Raw genomic sequence first — 22,738 nt, forward strand, 5'->3', positions numbered from 1 at the left:
TTAGCGAGAAAAGAAAATCTCTTTCAAAGCAAGACCTTCAAAGAAATCCCTTGATTTGACACCTAGTGTTCAAATAGATTGATTTCCCCTTAGTACACCTAAGAAGGGTTAAATCTCTTCCTGACTAAAATGAAGGACATGGAAAGCTGCCCGTCATTTAATTGTCAGATTTGAAAAGCATCTGGAGTTTTAACTGTTCTTAGCAAGCAGTTCAGTGTAGGGGGAGGGTGAGATTATTATAATAGTGCCACATTGTGCCATTCCCACCACTATTGTTATGCTTGGGTCAGCATTTTCCTTGCAAAGTCCCACTGAGAGGAGGGGGGCAATATAGAATTTGGACACATGTATGCACACACAAAGCTGCAAAATAATATGCTCGTTTCTTTTAAATAAAAGTGTGTACACAAATAATCATTGTGACTGGATGCAATTTTGTGCTTTGCATTTATAGCACGCTGTTTTGCAGGTGACAAGCCCATGTCGACTGCAAATCCCTGGTGCTTGGATTTCCTCAGATATGTGGAATCTTTTGCTTCTAAGACTTATCTGCAGGATGGACTTCTTTGTACCAGGATTGTTATACCAATAGAACTGCACTGGTGCGAGTCACTTTTATACCTGTGTACTGCAATTATAATAGGGGTTTGCACTGTTGCAGCTGCATTAGTATAGGCCCCCCCCCCCCCCCCCCCAGAATAAACAAACCTGCAGATTACTGGCCCAGGATGGAATCTAGTGGGCAGTAGTGACTAGTGAGGTGGGAGGAAAGCCACAGCAGATACTTTGGGGTTAGGTTTGAGATTTAAGACAATAGGGGTGACTGGTGCCTGTGGGGAAATGGGGTGCAGGGAGGGCCACCAAGATGGACGGGGGGGCATGAGGAACACCCTATTTAGCAATTAAAATTTTGGTGGGGGCATAAAGAAGCAGTGAACCTTCAGAACGCTACCACCTATGGACAACAGCATAGATTATTTGATCAAGGTGAGATCCTCAAATAAGGAGTACAAACAAATACAAACTGACAGAAAATAGACAGTGATGTGTCTGTAGTCCCAGCTGAATGTGCACAGATGTCAACTCTCCTATTAGCCCTGACAAAGAACGTATTTGGGATTGTACTTTGACACTTGGCTCTTTGAGTGGTTCAAAAATCTGAAGTGTTAATTAGCAAATTGTGTATTAAGCAATGGTTGCTAATCAAATCTCTGTATTATAGCAAGGCTTTGTGCTGATTAAGACATTATAGAAGATTTAAATGCCTGCGGGTTTATTGCTCTGGGCACTTTTTTAATTAAGCAAAGCTTTAATATTGCACAGAACAGGAATCCATAATGATGTGTTAGGGGTTTTTTTTGAGGGGGAGGGGTGATCTACTGTTGCACTAAGCCTTTCTTTAATGTTATAGCCTCAAAAAAGCTATTTATTTAAAGGGTTTGTAAGGTGTGACTAAAATTTGGAGCTATCCAGGTAAACCAGACACATCACCTTGGAAATAAAAATGTTTAAAAATTTGAGAGATTAGTAGCTATGATGATGAAGGCATTTGCTATTTTCCATAGAATAGATGTTTGGACAGAAGGAGGACAGGGAAGAAACCAGTCATTCATGTTTACCCCTAATGTTTCCAATTACCTGCATGGAATTTAGCTGCATGACTCTGTTAAAGTATTTTAAAAGGTAGCAGGAGCTATGTATTAGATATGGTAGAATGTACAAGGAATGGTTATCCCTAAGTCTGTCCCCCTCTGGCTTCAGGCGGGGGAAGAAAGGTAATGCACACTAGCCCTCTTGGAGCTCCGAGGATGTTCCATCTCTTCCTCCCCCTTCCCACCTTTTATTTCCCTCTTGTAGAGTTCTTGTGTTTTAGAACTCCTCTTGTCTGTCCCAGGAAGACTGGCATACTTCATTTGCTTGAGCTCTTTGGTTTGCAGAGGTATTGTGCAAAGTTTTTGGAGTGGTTTCCCTTACAAACCAGAAATTGACCCTTGGTCACTTAGGAGTTGGCTCCAGTTTCATGGACCTCAGCAAATCTGACATGACTTTAGGGTTAGTAGTAAAACCTAAAGATGGGTAAGATTGGAGTTGCATCAGGAAGCTTTCACTAGGGTCTTCTTTTATCAGAATATCCACAGATGTCACTATTTCTGTTAGAATCTGGGGTCAGGGAAGAAGGGAAACATTTTGTACAACTCCCTTCTGCAAAAGCTGACTGAGACATCTCTGGTGGAATCTGCACCTAGTTCAGACTCCTGCTTGGAAGGTAACCTGTCATGCGAAATGCTGTACTGCTGAGCCAGGCACAATGCACCTATTTAGTTGTTGAAGAAACAGATAATACTTTTGTAAAGAGATGATGTTTTAATGAGATGGCTTGGAAATGAGTCTTTTTGACTTGAATATAATGTACCTTTTTTTTTTTACTCAAGTTATTTCCCTCTTAAGTTAAATCAGGTTAAAATATTATAATTTTTAGAGTGTTTGTGCTAATATGTATGTGGTTCAACCAAACTAGTTTTTAAATAATTTTTGTTTATATCTGCTGTAATCTACAAATGGTAGGTTCCCTGGAGATTTTTACTTTGTGCAATTACAGTAAGTGACCATCCTGTTCCCCTTGCATGTCTGTTTCAATTATTTCATGACCTCACTTTTTGCGATGCAAGATAGACTGATGGGTGCTTGTAAATAAAGACACATGAATAAATATTTGCTGTTTTACTAAACATTTATGAATAATGCTCCCTGCAAAATGTTGAGGAAAATAATTAATCAAAATTCTTAGATAAGTGGTAAAAGTTTGTGCACACAGATTTTGTTTCTGTATTAATTTCTGTTTATGTGGAGTGTCTACAGATGGAATGTGGTAAGAAAACAGGGGCAAAACCTGCAAAGGAAAACAATGTATTTGTCTGAATCCTATAGTACAAGAAATGGACACAATAAACAGAATGTAAACAAAACCCAGGAGAGCACAAATAGTATGCATCACAGATATGGTAGCCTGAATTGCTAAATGGGATTAGCAAGGGATCTGTGAGTTATAGCTAGAAATATCCATAATAGTACATTTATAACGGGGATGATCACCCTGAAGTATGGATAAATCAAGTACAGGCTGGACCTCCATGGTCTGGCATCCTGGGACCTGACTGGTCCTGAACGAGGGAAGTTGTCGGAGCAGGGGCAGTCCCCTGTCACCGGCCTTCCAGTCACCTGACAGTTCCTCTTCTGGCCCCGGCTGGCTCCCATTGCCTTCAGCCAGCTGTGCTGCTGGCCCTGGATGGACCCCCTCAGCCCTGGGACTCCCAGCTGTGCTGCTGGGTCCTCTTGCTGCGGCGCTCCTACGCCACCTGAACCCCCTGCCACAGGGCTCCTACCTGTGCCGCAGGGCTCCCTGCACTGCCTGAGCCCCTGTCATGCTCTCAGTTGCATCGCCGGTGGCTCGTACAGAGCTTCTGCCTGTAGTAACGAGCTACCAGTAGAACCCTAAGTTCTCCCTAAGTAGCACATCACTACAGGGAGCAGCTCTGTACAACCCACCAGAGCTCTCCATGCTGTCTGAGCTCCCTGCTGCAGGGCTCCTAGCTGTGCCGCAGGGCTCCCTGTACCACCTGAGCCCTTGTCGTGTGATTCCTGGCTGCACCACTGGAGCTCCCTACACTGGTGGAACCCCCTGCCGCGAGGCTCCTTACGTCGCCAGAGCTCCCAGCTATATCGCGGGATTCCTTCTGGTGCTGTGCTCCCCACATTGCCTCAGCTTCCTGCTCACCACTGGCCTCCCTGCCCCTGGGCTCTCTGGTCCAGGACGGATGTTGCTGCATCAGTAAGTCCAAGTTTAGGGTGGTACAACCTGTACCGTGCAGTTGATATAAAATCTAAATGGCTGTCCTGTCTGTTCTGGACCTGGGGTAGCACAGGGCATTGCTGCCGTGTGTCATTTGCTCCTTTGCCTCTGTGTGTGTGTGTGTGTGTGTGTGTGTGTGTGTGCGCGTGCGCGCGCGCGCGCACCTTGGTCTGAGATAAGATTTGCGCAGGTGAGTAGGGAAAGGATGGGGCAAATGAGACTCCTCTTGTGCGTTCCCAATATGCAAGTGTAGCATTTCAATACCTACTACAGCTGAAAGTCATTTTGGACACTTTGTGATGGCAAATGGGAAAAAGCAAAACCAAAAAGCAATGGAAAAATTCAGAAATGTGATGCCGAGGCTGCTTTAGCCTCTGGAGAGATGACCAGGATCCCCATAACCACTTGTGGACACCGCCGATGGTCTTAGCGACCCAGCTCCTACTTTTGCGATAAAAGCCTTCTGCTGGTAGCTAATGTAGCTATTTCTGTCCCTCACGCCTTATGAGCTGCGGTGCTGTTTTGCCACGGAGCCTCTACCCTATTTTGTGGCCAGGACAGATGTACAAGGAGACAGAATTGAACACAGGTTGTTGTAAATTTGGCCTCTCCTAACATTGGCTTTTAGTCTAGGTGTTCAGTTATCAGGTTTTTGGGGATGTGAAAGAACTGTGTGGCTCAAAATTAACCCCTGGAATTGCTCTCAGAATCAAATGGGTAATCACTGTAGTCTGAGCCACAAGTGAGTTTTAGTTTGAGATTGCAGAGAAATTGCTGTGGGATGCTAGTTGCTGAGACAGACAGAAACATTCAGAGAAATATTAATCTGTATTCACCACCTCGTCAGCTTTCTTGAAACTAATGACAAGGCCTGCTGTCCTAGGTCGGGTAGAATGGCCTTCCCAGTTTTTATGCTGATTTTTTAGTTCAATGGTTTATTTCCAGTTGAGACCTCTATATAATAGCTGCTGTACAATGATAAAGGAAATCACAATCCCTTGCAATCTCTTTATGCATCTTTCCACAGCGATGCTGTGTAATGGGGAAAGGCTGAGGATTTGAGAGTGTTAATATTTACTGGCTATGGCCCCAAAACATTTTTCTTATATGAAATACCAAATATACAACTGGAATATTTTTTTTCAAAGTACCAGTTGCCATAGCAGATGGATGTCTGAAAGCAAAAGAGCAGACTTATAAGAACAATATGTAAGGTTTGCTCGGAGCCAGTTAATCACAGTGGAAGAACTGAATCTGACCCAAAAATGGGGGAGGCAGATTCTGCCCTCCAGAACCTACAATGTTGATACAAAAGAACATGTATTCATGTGGGCTTCATTTGCAATACCAGCCCATATCTAACCATGGTCAAGATGACTCAGTGAACATGAAGAACGAAGATTGAATTTATACTGTACGAATAAATGACTTTCATATTTAATTGGACAATGCTTCTGGAATATGTCCGTTCTAAGATCTGCTGCCCAGACTTTCAATCCTAGGCATCTTATATTTTTTAATGTATATGTATGGGCAGATGGAACTAGTTTAAGTGCATTAGCGTGTTGCATTTCAAAGACAACTGCCTTTAGGGTAGTGATGTTATTGCTAATGAGACTTCTCAGGCAGCTACACAGTGCTTGTATTTATAAACTTGCCTGCTAGAGAGCCTGAATTAGTTATGTAGTGATATCCTTGGGAGTGACAAAAAGCTGATATTTACTTTATAGGTATAGGTGACTTTACCTCTTTTTGCACTTTCATCAACCGAAAGTGAAAGTAATGCCAATCGTGATTAGAGGACTGAGCCAGACTGAGAGTGTGTGTTACATCATGGTGGCACGGCTTGTGATGCAATTTATCAGACAGAGAGAGAGAGAAGGATTTTTTCCAAGCAGATTTAAATGCAGGGTTTGCAGAGTGACACAAAGCTAAGACTGTATGAAGACAATGGAAAAACAAAGCTTTCTTTTCAGTAATCAAATGTAACAGGCTGTGATACTAACAGGCTAGCTCAGGCCAGAGCCATAGGCCAATTCACTTGTCTCTGATTATCAAAGAAGTGTTAAGTGTATTAAATATTCTAACTAATTCACACTTCAGTTAGTAGAGATCAAAAGAGAGGCTAATGTAATTGTATTCCCTTATCAGTAATCGGTGTCTGCTGTAACATTGTTTCAGCAAAATCATAATTTAAGGCCTCTACATTTTTATATAAATATCCTGTCCCCTTCCATGGCATGCTCTCCCAGTGTTCCCTCTAACATTTCCTGTCCTTGGGCTGGTTGAATTTTCTTATGTGCAACATCAGTATTGAGGTAGTGTGTGGATGTGGACCACAAACAAAACACAAACACACACACACATTTTAAGCAGTCCATATGAGTGGAAGAAAATATATTAAAACAAGACCTTTGTCTAGTTGCTGTGAGGTAACCTTAGTGACTACAAAGGTGCTGTACAAAGGTAGGGAATTAGCCTTCTTCCATTCAAGGAAGCACAGAAGCCCCAGAACAAATTAACACCTGGCTTCAGGGTTTGTAGTCAGATGCATGTTTCAAAGAGCTTGCAAATAAGGTTTCATCCTACAAAACAAGTGTGACACCTACTACTTGCTACTTCTGACTAGGGATGTTGGCAAGTAGTTGACTGGAGTATCGATTACTCTTCTCTCTTCCTTCCCCCACTGCCTCTATGAGAGGCAGGGGAGACAGGAGCTGGTGCTCGGGGGAGCCCAGGCTGGCTGTGCACAGGGGCTGCTCTGGCAGCAGTCCCTACCCCTGGCTAGCCCTGTCCGCTGCAAACAGAGGCTGCTCCAGCACCAGGCCTTGTTTGCGGTGGACAGGGCTGGCTGCCATGAACAGGGGCTACTGGACTCGGCTTGCACTGGTCCGGGACGCTGCATCTCTGTAATTTAAATGTTGTAAGAGCTGAACGGCTCTTACTACATTTAAAATGCAAAGCTGCAGCATGGGTAGCTCCCAGCACCAGCAGAGACTGCTCAGTCCCTGGTCAAGCTGGCTCCTGGAGCTACCCTTGCTGTGGCTCTGCAGAGCAGCCCTTATCAATGAATCATGTTGACTACATGATTGGTCAGATAACTAATCCCATCAATTTCAGCTGAGCCACACTTTCACCCTCTGTGTGGCTGTTTTCCTTTTAATTAAAGGGGTTATTGCCAAGTGTTTAGTGCCATTTGTCTCCTGCCTGGAGAAAAATAAAAAGTAAATGTCTATTTGAATTTGATATTTTCCCAGTTCATCTTGTATGCAGATAGAGAAGTTGGTGTCAGTGATGGGAACTCGGTCTCTAGATTCACCAGGAAAAACAATTGTACCCTAGCATACAAGGGATAATGTGGAATTGGCCTGCCTAGTTTATTGTCAAGCAAATGTCTACTGTTTCTAATAGCCGTGACTAATATCTGTGCTGTACAATGGGGATCCCTTCAACAACTCATCCTGGGGGAAATTAAGAGGAGGAAATTCCACTGATAGAATATTTATCAGGAGAATTGATGCACAGTTCAGAGAAAAGGAATGAGCAGAACCGTTTCAGGATCTATTCAATTGGATGAATATCCTAAGTTGTGCAGAGTGAGAGAGAATTTTTGTGTAGCAAAGAATATTCCTCAATTTAGTAGGAGAGGGAGCTTTGGCATGCTGATAGCCACTAGCACTGAGCTTTCTTCTGTACTGCCAACAATCATTTGTCTTAGTCATTAATGGTATGAAATGAGTGCAGTGTAATTTCCTTTGGTCTGGAGACCAGTAGATTCAGTCCATGTTCTTGGTGGATATATATATTGTGTTTTACATAGGGAGTGGGGGAAGTAAACAGCAGACCCCAGAGTTCCAAGTCTTGGCAGCTGGAGAACTATGAGACAGCCAGACACCTATCTATAATCTCTGCAACTAGCAACATATACACTTGCTTGGAGTAAATGTGATAGGGGCAAACGGAATGTACAGTCTGCTAGACAGCCAATAAATCAGGGTGGTATGTGTATCTTCCTTGCTCAGGAAGGAAGCTTGCTATTTTAAAATCTGGGCTTGTACATATCCATAGACTATGCTCCTCCTTGTGAAGAACGGGACAGGAAAAGATTTTAAAATTATTTCTTAGGCTTGCTTACATCTGCTGCTCTATCTGAATCGCCTTAAAATGCTCTCTGCCCCAATTCTTAAATAACCACCCCGATGTTTTCTCCAGGCCCTCCTGTTCGCACCATTTAGGTCATCCAACCTTAGAACAGAAGTATGTTGGTGACTGAGGTGACCACTCAATCACTGAGTGCCATTAGTGGGCCTTGTAAATAAATCCATACAGTTTGCTGAAATTTTGTTCATGCAGATGATTCACCGGACTATTGTAGGTAGAATGTGAGTTGAAAAATCATAACTTTTCACAGATCAACTCACAAATAGAAAAGAAATTAAACGTGTCCAAATATTCATTGTGAATCTGAAGTCCACCTCTACTCCATACACACAACTTGGTTTAAACTTATGTGAGAAGTGGGGTAAGTAGAGCACTGAGGAGTAGTGCAACCTTGTTTTTCAAACAAAACGATGAAGGATTTAGAGAGCACACTACAGTGAGAATATCTTGATGGTGTGGGGAGAGTTGTTAACTCACATGAAGGGTACTGTTGATTTCAGTGGAGTCTATTTCTTGCTTGCTAAAAGTAAATAGACTAATTTACACAGTTGAATCTCTACTTGAAGTTGGAGGGAGCTAACTTAATAAAGTTAACTTTATTGGATTTGTAGTTCCAGGTGATTCAACTCCACATATATCCTTAAAACACAAGAGACTCTTCTCTTGGCATCCCTACTTTAATAAATCTATTTTTGTGTGTGTTGTGTCTTGGTAAATGCCTGTTTGAGATCTGTGCTATGTACTGTATCTTGGTTGAAGAGGCTGCTGATTTGCACACAGTTTTGATGGATTTGCAAGCAGTCGTTCTGGTTTCTAACCAATAGTATAAGAGAATCCAAAGTAATCTCTCTCTACTAGTTTGCATACCAGCACTGGGGAAGAATGAGATATTTTTGTTGTGTATTGGCTAGACTGCTGGGTCGAAGATAGCAGAGACAAGATGAGAGAGCCTAAAATGCTGAATTAATAATAGACAGCCCCTCTCCATTTATTTTTAGCTGTATTGTAATGGTTTGAATGGCTATTATCTTTGTGCTATCAAGGGTACAGCTGCAAAATATTTGACTGCTCTTTCATGGCTGCATAATTTGTAAACTTTTTTCCTCTGAAAATAGTTTTGTTAACAATTAAAGTATAATTTTCACTGTTGCTGTTCATTGTAGCTTGAAGCAAAAATATTGTGTGGAAAAAAATACTGGCCAAAGTATAGTGAGACATCCAAACAAATGGAATCTGTGCTAGGTCACCATTTATTTGAATGTCTCCACATACATGTCATGCAATTATTATTTGGTTCATTATATTGGTTTTCGTACTCATGTAGCCGTAAGTGCTTGCCAGGAAGGAGTTGGATGGTTGTGAGATGACTATGTACGGAGACACACGATTTGCTCGGCATTGTCTTGTACAAATCTTGGGCTGTTACTAAGTGAAGGAATATTAGCCAAGTTGCCAGGATGCACCTTTCCTAATTCTAACCAAATTATTGTGCTGTATTGTTAGCACTGAGGATGGGCTAACATTCTGGTGAGGAGGATAAGCAATGAGGCTGAGTGTTCAAATGTGGGTTGCCTAAAGCTAAACTGTATTTACTCCTAAAAAGCTTTTTTATTTAAATGCCTGAGGAGGGATTGAAGTGAGTAATTTCAGACTCCCAAGTGGGGAAGATTTTTGTCTTGATTCTTACAGCTTGTGAGTGAATTTTTCTATTAGTGTTGCCTTCTTTGTTCTGATACTTCACAGGAGGGAGGTCCTAGGTGGGGTACTCACCTGTAAGATAAGCAAGTAGACCATCATTAATTAATGTGTAAAGTACTTGCTTCCCTGAAGCTATACCTCAAAATGGTAGTGGGGGAAAAGGTGCTGGTTTTTCTCATTAAATAATGGGGAGGCATGTATGATTTAAAATTTGAAGTATTGTTCATATAGCAATCACTTCAGATAGTTTAATATAGACACTTATCTTGTTGGTACTTCTTTCACAGATCAATCAGAATGTGGAGACCCAGAGAGCCCGTTTGCGAGATGACATCAAGGAATACAAATTCAGAGAAGCTCGTTTGCTGCAAGACTACACTGAGCTGGAGGAGGAGAACATCTGCCTTCAGAAACAAGTGTCCGTCCTCAAGCAAAACCAGGCAAGTCCTGAAATAATCAGCCTGACTCAGGCTGCTCCTGTGTGCGCAGAAGTTACCATACTAGGACATGCCTCTGTGCCCATTAGCCAGGAGTGGGCAATGTGTTTTGGTGATTTTGAAAAGTGGTCAAGGGCCGTACTTTTCTGTGGAGGAAGTGCAGGTTCTAGGATGGAGGTTGGGTGCAGAAGGGCGCACAGGGTAAGGGACTGGGGTGCAGGAGATGGTATGACGTTTGAGAGGGAGTTTGGGCAAAGGAGGGGATTGTGATCTGGGTCAGGGGATTGGGATGCAGGGTCAGGAAGGGAGTATGGGTGCAGGAGAAGATTCTGGCCTGGGGGAGGGATGTAAGAGGGGGTAAAGGGACTGGGAAGGAGTTGTGACCTGGGGCAGGGGATGCAGATGCCTTGGACGGTGAGCTGGGGGAGAGAGTTGGGGTGCCAAAGGCAGGATCTGGCTGGAAGGTGCTTACCTAAGTGTCTCCTGACCAGCAGCCCTGCAGCACCCCCAAGGCAGGCTGAGCTCCCTGCCTGCTGCAGCCCCAGACTGCTTAAAACTGCAGGATGCTCCCTCCATTTGGCTCTCAGCTCCGGGAGGGGAGAGACGCTTGCACTGCCCCCGTTTCCCAGGCCAGTCTCTCCGCTCCTATTGGCTGGTTGTTTCCAGCCAAGAGGGGCTAAGGATTGGGCTAGGGGTGGGGAGATCACATGAAGCCTCCCTCTCCCTCCAGAGTAGAGAGTTACATGGAACAGTCTTGCATTTGAAACAGTGGCTGATGTGTGCCTGAGTGTCCTGTCATGGTGGCCCAGAGAGGTTATCTTGCCCACCCCTGCCATTAGTGCATGTGCAGCCACATCTCCCCACCCTCAAAAGGCTGCTCCTAGCTTTCCGCTAGAAAAATCAGTCCTCTTGTATTGTGAAAGTTCTTCCTGAAAGTTCCTTCATTTCTTCTCTGCCAATAGTGCCTCTTGCTCATTCCCCTCTATTAGTTCTTTATTGGCCTCATCTACATCCTACCACTCCCTCTTTTTCTCTGTTGGAGGCTGATCCCCTGCTACATCGGTTATTAGAAATTGTCATCTTGCTGCTCTGATTCTTCATCCCCTTTTCAAAATATATCAGCCAGTCTCTCCTATAATTACCGTAATATATATTTTGGATAGTTCTTCAGGTTGGTGCTCGCTATTTCTATTGTTTTCCTAATGTTCAGTCGTCTCCTAACCTCCTATTGTGATATTTTGAACACTGCTGTAATTGCTCTGCATTGTTAGATACTAGTGTGGTACACATGCTGGAAAACTAAATATTATTTTATTGTACAGTTCTAATCATCTGCAGATTTTCAGGAAGGGTGATTACATATTTGCAATGAGTTTAGAATTTTCTTATGTTACTGCTTCCTACAATAATTAGATCAGAATTGTTTGTATTCAGTCTCGGCTGTATACAGAGAAATAGTTATCTACTGATGTCTAGTCATTCTTTCCCGTCTGCCAAGATCCTGTCCATTTAATTTTATAAACACACATACAGCATCACAGTTTGGGAGGCTCCAGAAAATACTGCAATGTTACTGAGTTAAGAAGCACTTGGGAAGAAAATGTAGCTGTGCCTGCCTTAGTCGGTACATAGAAAACATGAGATTGAAACTTACCGGGATTTGTTTTAACTTTCATCCACTCTCCCTGCCTCCCCCAAGAATTAAAGGGATTGTTCAGCAGAAGGCATTCTTTCAACTAGGTGTTGAGGTGTTCAAATATAGTATGTGCACTTCTAACCCTATGAAGGTAAAATTCTTCCTGGAGTGCAGAGTTCTGCACAAGCTCTTTGGTGTGGACTGACTGCACAGCTGGGCCTCCCTACTGCCTGTATGTTCAGAAGAGGGCTCCACATAAGCCATGAGTAGGCCAGCATATAAGGGAAGCTGAAGGTGAGCCAGGGCTAGGTGGATCTGGTCATCCTAACATCACACATTGAGGGTACGTGTTTTGATTGAGGCAAATTAATTCCAATTAATACAAAGCACTGTTACTTATGAGGCTCCCCCTCACTGAATATATTAATCCAGATCTTCTTCTGAGGAACTGGCATATTTGTACTCACTGCATTTACAGCTAAAGTTGGTCCTCAAGAAAATAACTGGGAAATAGTACAAACAGTGTTGTGCTTTTTATTTAAAAAAAAAAAAATCCTCTTTTGCCAGCAGGATTTCACTTTGGCCCATAGGGAAGCAAGTGAATGGGCTAGATACAGATCGGACCTCTCTAGTCTGGCACACTCTGGACTAGCAACATCTGTGGTCCAGCGTGATTTTAATTAGCCAGATGTCTGCTTATCATGGGTGTGGCCAAGTCTCTTGCAGTCCCATAAAGTTTGTTTGCAGCCACCAGTCCTGGCTCTCAGTGTTCTGAGCTGTTGTTTAGCTCTAATTTACCCCTAAATGTCTTCTAAGACCCCAGCAAGCAGTAGAAGTGTTGGTAATGCTGCTAGATAATATTGACTTCCCGTGGTCCAGAAAATTCTATGGGTTGACACCAGTCAAGTCTTGAGGATGCCAGACTAGAGAGGTTTGACCTGTAATTAACTCTTTGTACTCAAAACCAATTATAATCATTAATGCTGACTTGGAGCCTCAGCCAACTTTAAGTCATGCAGTGTTTGGTAGATGACTGCTGTTTCCAGCAATTGCTGGTTTCATTGTGTGGCTTGGATCCTTTGATAATGTAAATTATATCCTAAGTATACTGGTTTAGTGGGTATATTTAGAACTAGAGTGAGTAATTTCTGTTCATGACATTTGGATTTTTTTCCTTTTCTCCATCCCATAATCCCACCCACTGAATTTTATTAGTTTTTAATTAATCCATTGAGACAACCAAAAGAAACCCTCAAGTCTTTCCAGACCTTCATTTACAGAGCGGAAATAACACAGAGGGCACATATCTTGAGTAAATTCTGGTTCAGCTATTACACACTGGGAAAATATTAATATTTAAAAATATTTTTTCCCTCACAGACAAAAATAAATACAATACTTCGCACTTCTGCTACTCTCCCCCCCCCCCCCAAAGAATCCAAAAAGCTGTACAAACATTAATTACCAGTAATTAAACTTTTGCAACATCAACGCATAACGGATAGTTTGCTCATCATTGTACAGATAAGAAAATGATAGTAATGCGGTCAGATTTCATATCGTATTGTCAATCTAGGTTTGATTTAAATGCATCCTAGTCTGTGCTTAGTAATAAAGCATTTTGTGTACATTTATAATATATAAGGCTCTTCATCACTGTGTCATAACAGTTTTAAAGGACCGTTTCAATGGAATTATGCAGCAGAGAATCAGGCTTGCAGATTTCAAATCTTTGGTTTTAAATATGGTGAGGATTAGTTTTTGTGAAGCTTGGCACGCAGATTTACTGATCAAACAGTGGGCATAATATGCTGCTAGGGAAAACTGTTGGGTGCTGCCTCTTTACAATATGGTGCATCTCATAACCAATGTTCCCTCTAAACTTTTCCATCCACATGCAAAATACATTTTTGCACTGAGGCACGTGCGAATGTGCACCACCAACAGAAACACAAAACCTAGCTGGAGGCATATTGTGCTAATCAGTTGTGTGGTATTTGAATCTCTCTTAGGTGGCTGAACATGCACAAGCTTACAGGGGACACTGCTCAGAACCATTCTAATTAATTTGGAGTAGATCAACAGTATTTCACAATTTGCTCAGAAAATATTTATTGCATGCACTCTCAAAGATAGATTAAACAAATGATGTCTAGAGTCATGGTCCAGGAACTAGAAACCTAAATCTAAAAACTACTGCCCGTGCACCATAATTGCCTAAATAAAATACACATCAGTGAAGTGTGCTGACATTGCTTTGGGTGCTCTTACAATCAGGTATGATAGTGTTTTTATCATATGTTCTCTAGGTGGAATTTGAAGGCCTAAAACACGAAATCAAAAGGCTTGAAGAGGAAACAGAATTTCTCAATAGCCAACTGGAGGATGCCATTCGGTTGAAAGAGATATCAGAACGCCAACTCGAGGAGGCCTTAGAGACCCTGAAGACAGAGCGTGAGCAGAAGAACAACCTTCGTAAGGAGCTCTCCCATTACATGAACATCAATGACTCCATGTACACCAGCCACCTGAACATCTCTTTGGATGGACTGAAGTTCAGTGATGAAACCACAGAACCCAATAACGATGAAATCATGAATGGCTTTGAACAGAACTGCCTCAGCAAAATTAGCAATGGCAAAAATACATCCACACCCAAGAAAAATGACAGCTTCCCTCCGGGTCCAAGCCTGGTTTCGGATCTTCTGAGTGAGCTAAATATATCAGAAATCCAGAAGTTGAAACAACAGCTTGTGCAGGTAAATGTCAAGATTCTAGATAATGAATCTCTGTTACACTCAGGCTAGGTTTATACTGCAGGCTTCTTGTGCAAGAACTGTTTTGCGCAAGAGTTCTTGTGCAAAAGGTCTTCCACAAGAGCGCGCCCACACTGCCACGTGTCTTTGTGCAAGAGATGCGCTTTTGTGCAAGAGCATCCATGGCAGTGTGGATGCTCTCTCCTGCAAGAAAGCTCTAATGGCCATATTAGCCATAGGGGTTTCTTGCTCAAGAAATTAATGTTGCCTGTCTACACTGCTTTCTTGTGGAAGAGCTCTTGTGCAAAAGGGCTTATTACTTGTTGGGAGAGGAATAACTCTTCCGGAAGAAGCCCTGTTTTCCGACGCTGTACTGTAAATTTACTTGTGCAAGAACACACGTCCAGTGTAGACACTCCGCACATTTCTGCTCAAGAACAGCCATTCTTGCGCAAAAAGCCTGCAGTGCAGACATAGCCTAACAGTCTAGGATTACTTGGGGTGACCCAGTATTCTCAAAAGATCTTTTTCATTCAGCTTCAAGCACATATTAAGGATACATTCATAAAAGGGACTCAGCGTTCCCTCTAAAGCTGGCAGCAGCACAGCTTCATAGGTGATTAATCAGCCTCCCTCTGTCAAGATTAATCACCTGTGAAGCTGTGCTGCCACGCAGTTTAGCGGGAACACTGATGGGACCCCTGTAAAATACTAGAAGTGGAGCCTTTTCATCTGTCATTATGTGGCAAACTGAACATGTAATATCTCCTGCTCCCCGGAATTTAAGGATATAACTGTTCCTTTGGGGTCTTACGATCCATAGGAGCCTATGGCCAGTGTAGATTTTATATTAAAATGAACAGTTCAGCCATTCCAAAGCACCACCGTGTCACTTATTGGGGTCAGGCTGATACAAACTGGAATGGATGGTCTCTCCAGTGCACCTATGGTAAATTGAATCTGTTGTGCATTGGCAGGGTTTTTTTGGTCCATTTCAAAAGTGTTGCAATTTAAAGCAGAAAACACTTTGCTTAAATATTGCCAGTTGATCTTGTCACTTCTGTTGTCTGAAACTGAAAAAACATGAAACATGTACAAATACGTTAATATTTGTATTTTACTAGCCCTGAAAGACCTTTTTCAGGATTAAGGCTCCTTTTCTGTTAGACTCTGTTCCAAAGACGTGATCTCTCCCCAGAAGATAGACCCTTTCTCACATGCTCTGTTTTGACTTTGACATGGTCAGTCTCTCTCTCTCAAATACTTTAATTCCTGTCTAATGCAATTCATAATCTGATGAAAATTAAGTCCATTATAATTTCTTTAGATCTATGCCATGAATTATTTGCATTTCCTATATTATAAGCAAGCCGCCCAGAGTTGAAGAATATAAAAGAAGGCATACATGAGTTAGCCAAATAATTTTCTGATGTAAAAAAAAAATGGGACTTAATAAAAACTGGAGGGTAAAGCCAAGGGGGATGTTGCTTTTGACAAAATGTTTCATTTTTCCAAACTGAGAAATATCTGGGGAAATCCCTGAATTCTTCAGAAGTGTGAGAAAATACCCTCAAATTTGTATGTATATTCTTTCTCTTTGGGGTATTACTGTTTAAGTGGGCAAGTTAAATTTTCACTGAAATGGAAGAAAGTAGCACTTTTGTACCTTCCTCACAGGAAAACAAGATTAAGTGAGATGGGGGGGAGGTGAGGAAAGAGGTGAGGTGGTTCATCACTGTGTCTCATTCTACTTCCCCTCCCACAGTCCGCCCCCCACCACAGTGGAAAAAGGGGAGAAGTTTATAAAGTGAACGTCATGTTTTTACCCTCCCTGCCCCACCAAAATAAAGTTAATTTTTTTTATAGCAAAATAAACACAAGACTAGTTTCAACCAGTTCACAAGTTTCCTGAAGATTTAGTGCCCTGTGTTGCAATGTGTGGTGACAATAGTTTGATGTCTTTTATCTTTTTCTGTTGCTAAAGGGTTAATCTGGATTGACAGTGCTATGCCAAACTGCCACTATTGACTGGCTTTGCATTTTGATTGTATATTATTTTTACATTGCCTAATAGTATCCTAGGTATTTTACAAGACAACACTGGTTTCAGCCCAGCTTTGGCTGAACGGACAATGGTTTTACTAACTTCCCAAACTGTGGAAGGGGAAGGCAAAACAGGAAAGAGTGTGTTTGTTTGGGAATCCTAAATAATGCAAGAACCACCGTATGATGCAAATTAGTAATGCCAATAGGTTTTGAGACTGAGCTGAATGTAAGTGGAGTTGCCTTTTTCTCATATGATTGTACAGAATCAAGCTGCACCAATATTTACTTCCAGAAAATAAATGTCTGACTTTATGTATTTCAGATGGAAAGAGAAAAAGTTAATTTGTTATCTACACTTCAAGAGTCTCAGAAACAACTAGAGAATACCAGGGGAGCCCTTTCAGAGCAGCATGAGAAAGTTGGCAGGCTCACAGAAAACATAAATGCAATGAAAAAACTCCAAGTCAGCAAGGAACGTCAGTCTGCTCTTGACAATGAGAAGGAGCGGGATAGCCACGAAGATGGAGATTATTACGAAGTTGACATCAACGGGCCAGAGATCCTAGAATGCAAGTACAAAGTGGCTGTGGCAGAGATTGGGGACCTAAAAGATGAGCTCAAAGTCCTTAAGGTCAAATATGAAGAGTGTGCGTCCAAATACGAGGAGGAGAAGAGCAGGTATGAGACTGAAAGCCAAGCTCTTACTGAAAAGATCACCTGGTTAGAAAAATCAAATAGGCAGGATAGAGAACAGGTAGCCAGGCTGGAGAAGGAGTTGAAGAAAGTAAGCGACGTTGCTGGAGAAACACAGGGAAGTCTCAGTGTAGCTCAAGACGAGCTAGTCACGTTCAGTGAAGAACTGGCCAATTTGTATCACCACGTCTGCATGTGCAACAATGAAACTCCAAACAGGGTGATGCTGGATTATTACAAAGAAGGTAAAGGAGGACGCAGCAGCCCAGAGGGCAAAGGTCGAAGGTCACCGATCCTGCTCTCTAAAGGACTGCTATCGATAGACCTAGGAAAGGCCGAGAGTGGAAGTGGTGACAGCAGCCCATCTCCAGTGTCATCCCTCCCATCTCCAGTGTCAGATCCGCGGAAGGAGCCCATGAACATTTACAACTTGATTGCTATAATTCGCGATCAGATCAAACACCTGCAAGCGGCAGTGGACAGAACAACCGAGCTGTCCAGGCAGCGTGTTGCCACCCAAGAACTTGGGCCGGTAGTGGACAAGGACAAGGAAGTTCTCATGGAGGAAATCCTGAAGCTGAAATCCCTGCTCAGCACCAAGAGAGAACAGATAGCAACCCTGAGAACTGTACTTAAGGCCAACAAACAGGTGAGTAGGCTTTGCAAAGATGAAACCCCATGGTTTAGAGCTACATCAGTAGTTGATGCGTGCTTACATCATAAATAAAAACATTAAAGAAGATTTGTCAGTAACGACCCTCATTGCCAACATCATTAGACTCTGCAGTCATGGGTGAGGCCTGAATTTCACTCAATGTGAATAGTGTAAGGAGGACAGAAGTTTTGTGGTGTCGTGCAGTCCAGGGAGTCAAAACTTTGGTATGGTTCTGCATTTCATTAGTTCCAGTTTAGCTGACATGATGAGAAATGGAACATGGCTTCAGTGTAGTGCACAGGGAGTATATGAATATATTCTGACATCAGGCCTGGGCAAAATATAGCCCATGGGCTGGATCCAGCCTGTAAATGCATGTTTCCCCCTCCCTCCCCCATGCAGCTGAGAAAAGCGGTTGCTGCGGTGCTCTGTTTGAACAGCTGAGAGCCCTGGGGAATGGGAGAGAGGCTTCACATGCTTCCTCTGCCCCCAGTGCAATCAGGCAGCTTGCGAAGCACCCTTCCCACCCCCCTCAGACTATAGATATTCAAATACCAGTGCGGGGGTGGGACAGGCAGGGAGTCTGCCTGAGAAGGTTGCTGGCCAGGAGTCAACAGGTAAGTCTTCCAGACAGAGCCTGCCCCTGGCACCCCAACCCTCTTCCCCCATACCCCACATAACCCAAAACCTTTGCTCATCCTCCTGCCACCATATCCCCTCCCAGATCCTGCATCCCAATCCCCTGCCCCAGGACACAACTGCCTCCTTCACCCAAACTCCTTCCCAGACCTCACACCCTCTCCTGCACCTCAGTCCCTCACAGCAAGCTCCCTTCTGCACCCAACCTCCACCCCAGATCCCACACCTCCTCCATTAATAGCATGGAAAAGTGTTCCCCTCAACCACTTTCCAAATTCTTGGAGTGCCACCACCCCATGAAAAATAATAATGCTATTGGCATCTTTTCAGAACTGGAATAATGGGGTGCTTGATGTTCAGGAATAAGTACACTGACAGCTTTCTGGGCAAGATTCAGTAGTGACCGCCTAAAACATAGTAGGCTATCTTAGTGCAACAAATCAATAATCATTGCATTCACTGACAATAAAAGGTAAAAAAATATTTTCTTATTGGAGACTTATTTTTGCTGGGCCTTTCAAAGGGATTGTAAAAAGTATCTCTCTTCTTAGATTTCACACAAAATTCAAACATTCCATGGTAATGAGACTGGTAAGAGCAAAAAACAAGCAGAAATGGAGTTTTAAATTTTGGAGACTGGATTGTGTCATTTTGATAACCATTAATAGCACAGCTGGATTAGAATACTTGTGACCAGCTGTTTCTAGTGCATCGAATGACAAATGTTTTAATTTTATTTAATCTAAAATTAAGGTGATGCAAATTCAAATTTACTTCAAAGCGTAGGTTAAGATTTGAACTCATAAATAAGACTTGTATTCATCATGTTTGTAATGTTACTGTTTGAGAAATATAATCCATCCTGAAAATAGGTGCCGTTTAGAAGCTATATGAAGTTACAGTCCCAACAACTTGCAAATCAAGATTAGGTCCTCAATTTATCCTGTTTAACTTATTGTGTCTTTGTTGGTGTTGATACGGTTTACAGTAGCATTTGACTCAACAAAGAAGTGTTGGGAATATATACACAACTAACTAAATATCCTCAAGCTGACCTCCTTGAGAGGGTGCAGCATGGTTTGAAACATTCTTTTTGTGCTCTGTCTCCAATAGGCAATTTATTTAATCTATCCAGGAAAAGATGACGAAGTTTAACATTTCAGTTCTAAGTAAATGTTTCATTGTATGAATGGAGATTAAAAACCTCTTAGCTAACCACTTTATGAAGAGTTTAATTAACTGGTACATTTTTGTTCTTCTTGGTAAACAATAGACTGCAGAGGTAGCGCTTGCCAACTTAAAAAGCAAGTATGAAAATGAGAAAGCTATGGTTACGGAGACTATGATGAAGCTGCGTAATGAACTGAAGGCTTTAAAAGAAGATGCTGCTACCTTCTCTTCTCTGAGAGCAATGTTTGCTACAAGGTAATGAACACGTAAATTCTCTTTGAGACCCCTAAACACTCCTTGTTTGTATGTGGAATAAATAGAATGTGTTAGTTACACGCAGCAGTATTGACCATACAAGGATGCCATCGTATTAGAGAGGAAAAACAAAGGCCTTTGTGTTTCTACTGTTTGAAATGTTTAATTAAAGTGACTAGCAATTACCTTTTTCTGTTGCTTAGGAGAATGACAGGGATGTAGCATGCTGCTGTAACAAATTATACTGACTCTGGAGTGGGGGTCTTTTATAATGTGAAAATTGGGACGAGAGTAACTAGCTTCAGTGACTTAAATTCAAGTTGAGAGGGGATTGTGTGTAAGAACATAAAAACGAGCATTTATTACAGAATGAAAATGCAGCTATAATTGAATCCTGCTGGTATACAGAGTAATAAGGAAAGTGCAGGCAAGCACTGAAGACTATGCATCTATATATAAATAAACTAAAGAAAAAATTATCTTAGAGCTATATAGGCTGCATTTGGCACCTGTCTCTCATGCCATTTACAAAGCTAACTGTATCAGGGTTGCATCACTTCTTGAATGTGGAATTTGTTTTTGCCTTGCTTAACTGTGCTCTGTGGTGTTCCTGGAGAACCTGCTGATACATCACACGCTGTAAAAGGTGTTAGCACGCCATTGTTGGTCTGCATGTTGCTTGCAGCTGCCTGTCTCTGATTTCCTCTCTCAAGCCTACAAAACTCGGGATCGGGGGAGTACTGGGGAAAATACACATTTTGTTTCTACATCCAGGTCTCCTTCAAAGCTAGAAGGTCAGTGAGCCGCTGACCGAAATTAGCTTGAAAGAAGCTTTATCTAACGTAGGCAGTTCCAAGTTGGTAGAGTTTTTAAAAAATCATGCAGAATTGTATGAACAATACAAAAGGGGCATGGCAGATGTTGTAAAAACCACCATTTAATGTAACCTGATAGTGAGGGTGTTTTGCTCTATTCATTTAAACCAAACCATAGGGGAAGACAGGTCTTACTGTGCATCCTTATGCTAGGTACTGCTTCTACCTTTTTCTTGGCTGCTGTGAGCCATTTTTACGCTGAAAGGATTTTCGGTGCCGTCTGTCAGATAGCAACACTGTGAGGAATAATGGGAACATTTGTGAGGACTCTGCAGCTTCAGGGCACTTGAGAAGATGGCTCCAGAGCAGCAGTCACAGGGATACATCGCTCAAGCGATGACAGTGTTGGGGAAAAGTGCAGTGTTGGATAGATAGCAATGCTGTATTTCCCTGGAGTATCCTTGCATTTTGGCTTGGCACAAAGAGAAACTGGATATGGAGAAGCTTTGAGGATGACTATTTGGCCAATTGTTATCCTTACACAATGTAATGGCCAATACAGTTTTTTTTTTCTTGTATTGTTCTTGTTTATCCTTATACAGACCTGGAATGAATACAGACAGATCTTCCCATGGCTAGTAATAGATCACCGAGAAAATGGCTGGAAGCAGTAAGTGCAGGGGGGTAAGAAGGGAAACAAACAGCCTATTCCTTTTTAACTTTCCTACAAAAATGTTGTTAGGTAAAGGTAGTTGGTGCTGAGGTTTTTTTATTAAGATTTGTGTGTCACCACAATGGATTTTCCCTTCAACAGGAATTTCTCTCTCCCACTTTTGAAAACCCTCTTTCAGTCGCCCCAAAGGATTTTTCCTCTCTCTGTGTCATACAATGAAATGCTGCAGGGGGGAGTTTTCCTTCTTCCCAGTGTACTGTCATTGGGAGCTCAACCCTAGTCTTTCACAGGTGAAGCAAAATGTATGTAACATGAGAAGATGCTTATGTAAGGAGGTAGAGAGAGAGTCTATAGTAGGGATGTAAAATCCCATTTAATCAATTAACCGATTAAGCAAGATTCCACGGACAGGGAGCCTGAGCCAGCTAGAGGAGCCCCTCAGCCCACAGGGCTGCCAGCTTCAGGCCCTGCAGGGCTGATGGCTCCTGGCGGTGGGCCTGGTTGGGCTGAAGCAGCCCTCCACCTGCGGCGTGCCATGGGCGGGGGGGAGGGGAGCTGCTCCTGGGTGCTGGTTAGCTGGTTAGTGGTAAGGGAGGTACTTGCTGGGTAACCAGTTAACTGTTCACATCCCTACTCTATATCTCCCAGCGGAGGGATGAGCTGGAGCCTGCAGCCCTAATGCTCAGTGAAGTCAATGAGAGTTCTGGATGAACAAAGAACTCAGCAATGGCTCTGGTTTCTTAACACCCTGAAGATGTGCTTGTGCAGTTGAATATCAACATTTCTGAGATCCCATTTAACCGAGGCCTTATAATGAAAGAGGAGGGAGCAGTCAGGAGTGACCCATAGAGCATAGGAGCATAGAGTGACCCATAGAAAGTAGAGGACTGCATGAATCAGCGTGCTAGTCCTTTACCTTTGAACACCTGAATTCATATGGTATCTTAAGTCACTCATAAGACTGCAATAATCCACCCATCTGAGAAATTCAGAGAATTGCACACAGATTATTTTATGTCTAAACTGAGGCTAAGTGGCAAAGTTGTACAGAACTTGCAAAATTCCTCTCTTGGCCTGATTATGCCCCTTAACTAGGTCTGTAAAGCAGTGGTCACCAACCAGTAGATCGGGATCTACCAGTAGATCTTGGGGCCTCTGATGGGTGATCCTGACTGGTCTGGCCGGGAAGCTATCAAGTGCTGGCACTTCAGTTGCTCTTCCACCCATTGTCCTGCTCTCTGCATGGAGCTGCCC

The 22,738-nt window shown here is 42.6% G+C and overlaps 1 protein-coding gene across 3 annotated transcripts in view; it reads left to right on the forward strand.

Moving 5' to 3' along the window:
- The window catches only part of BICD2 (BICD cargo adaptor 2), a 148,781-nt gene that overhangs the window by 106,574 nt on the left and 19,469 nt on the right, over positions 1 to 22,738 (forward strand). For all 3 annotated transcript variants that reach the window (XM_006129722.4, XM_006129723.4, XM_006129728.4), the window contains exons 3-6: positions 9,997 to 10,149; positions 14,092 to 14,541; positions 16,907 to 17,926; positions 19,845 to 19,996. In XM_006129722.4, coding sequence (XP_006129784.2) covers positions 9,997 to 10,149; positions 14,092 to 14,541; positions 16,907 to 17,926; positions 19,845 to 19,996 — 1,775 coding nt within the window. The remainder of the gene's footprint in view (positions 1 to 9,996; positions 10,150 to 14,091; positions 14,542 to 16,906; positions 17,927 to 19,844; positions 19,997 to 22,738) is intronic.

The sequence above is a fragment of the Pelodiscus sinensis genome, chromosome 11, assembly GCF_049634645.1.
Source record: "Pelodiscus sinensis isolate JC-2024 chromosome 11, ASM4963464v1, whole genome shotgun sequence".
NCBI lineage: Eukaryota > Metazoa > Chordata > Testudines > Trionychidae > Pelodiscus > Pelodiscus sinensis.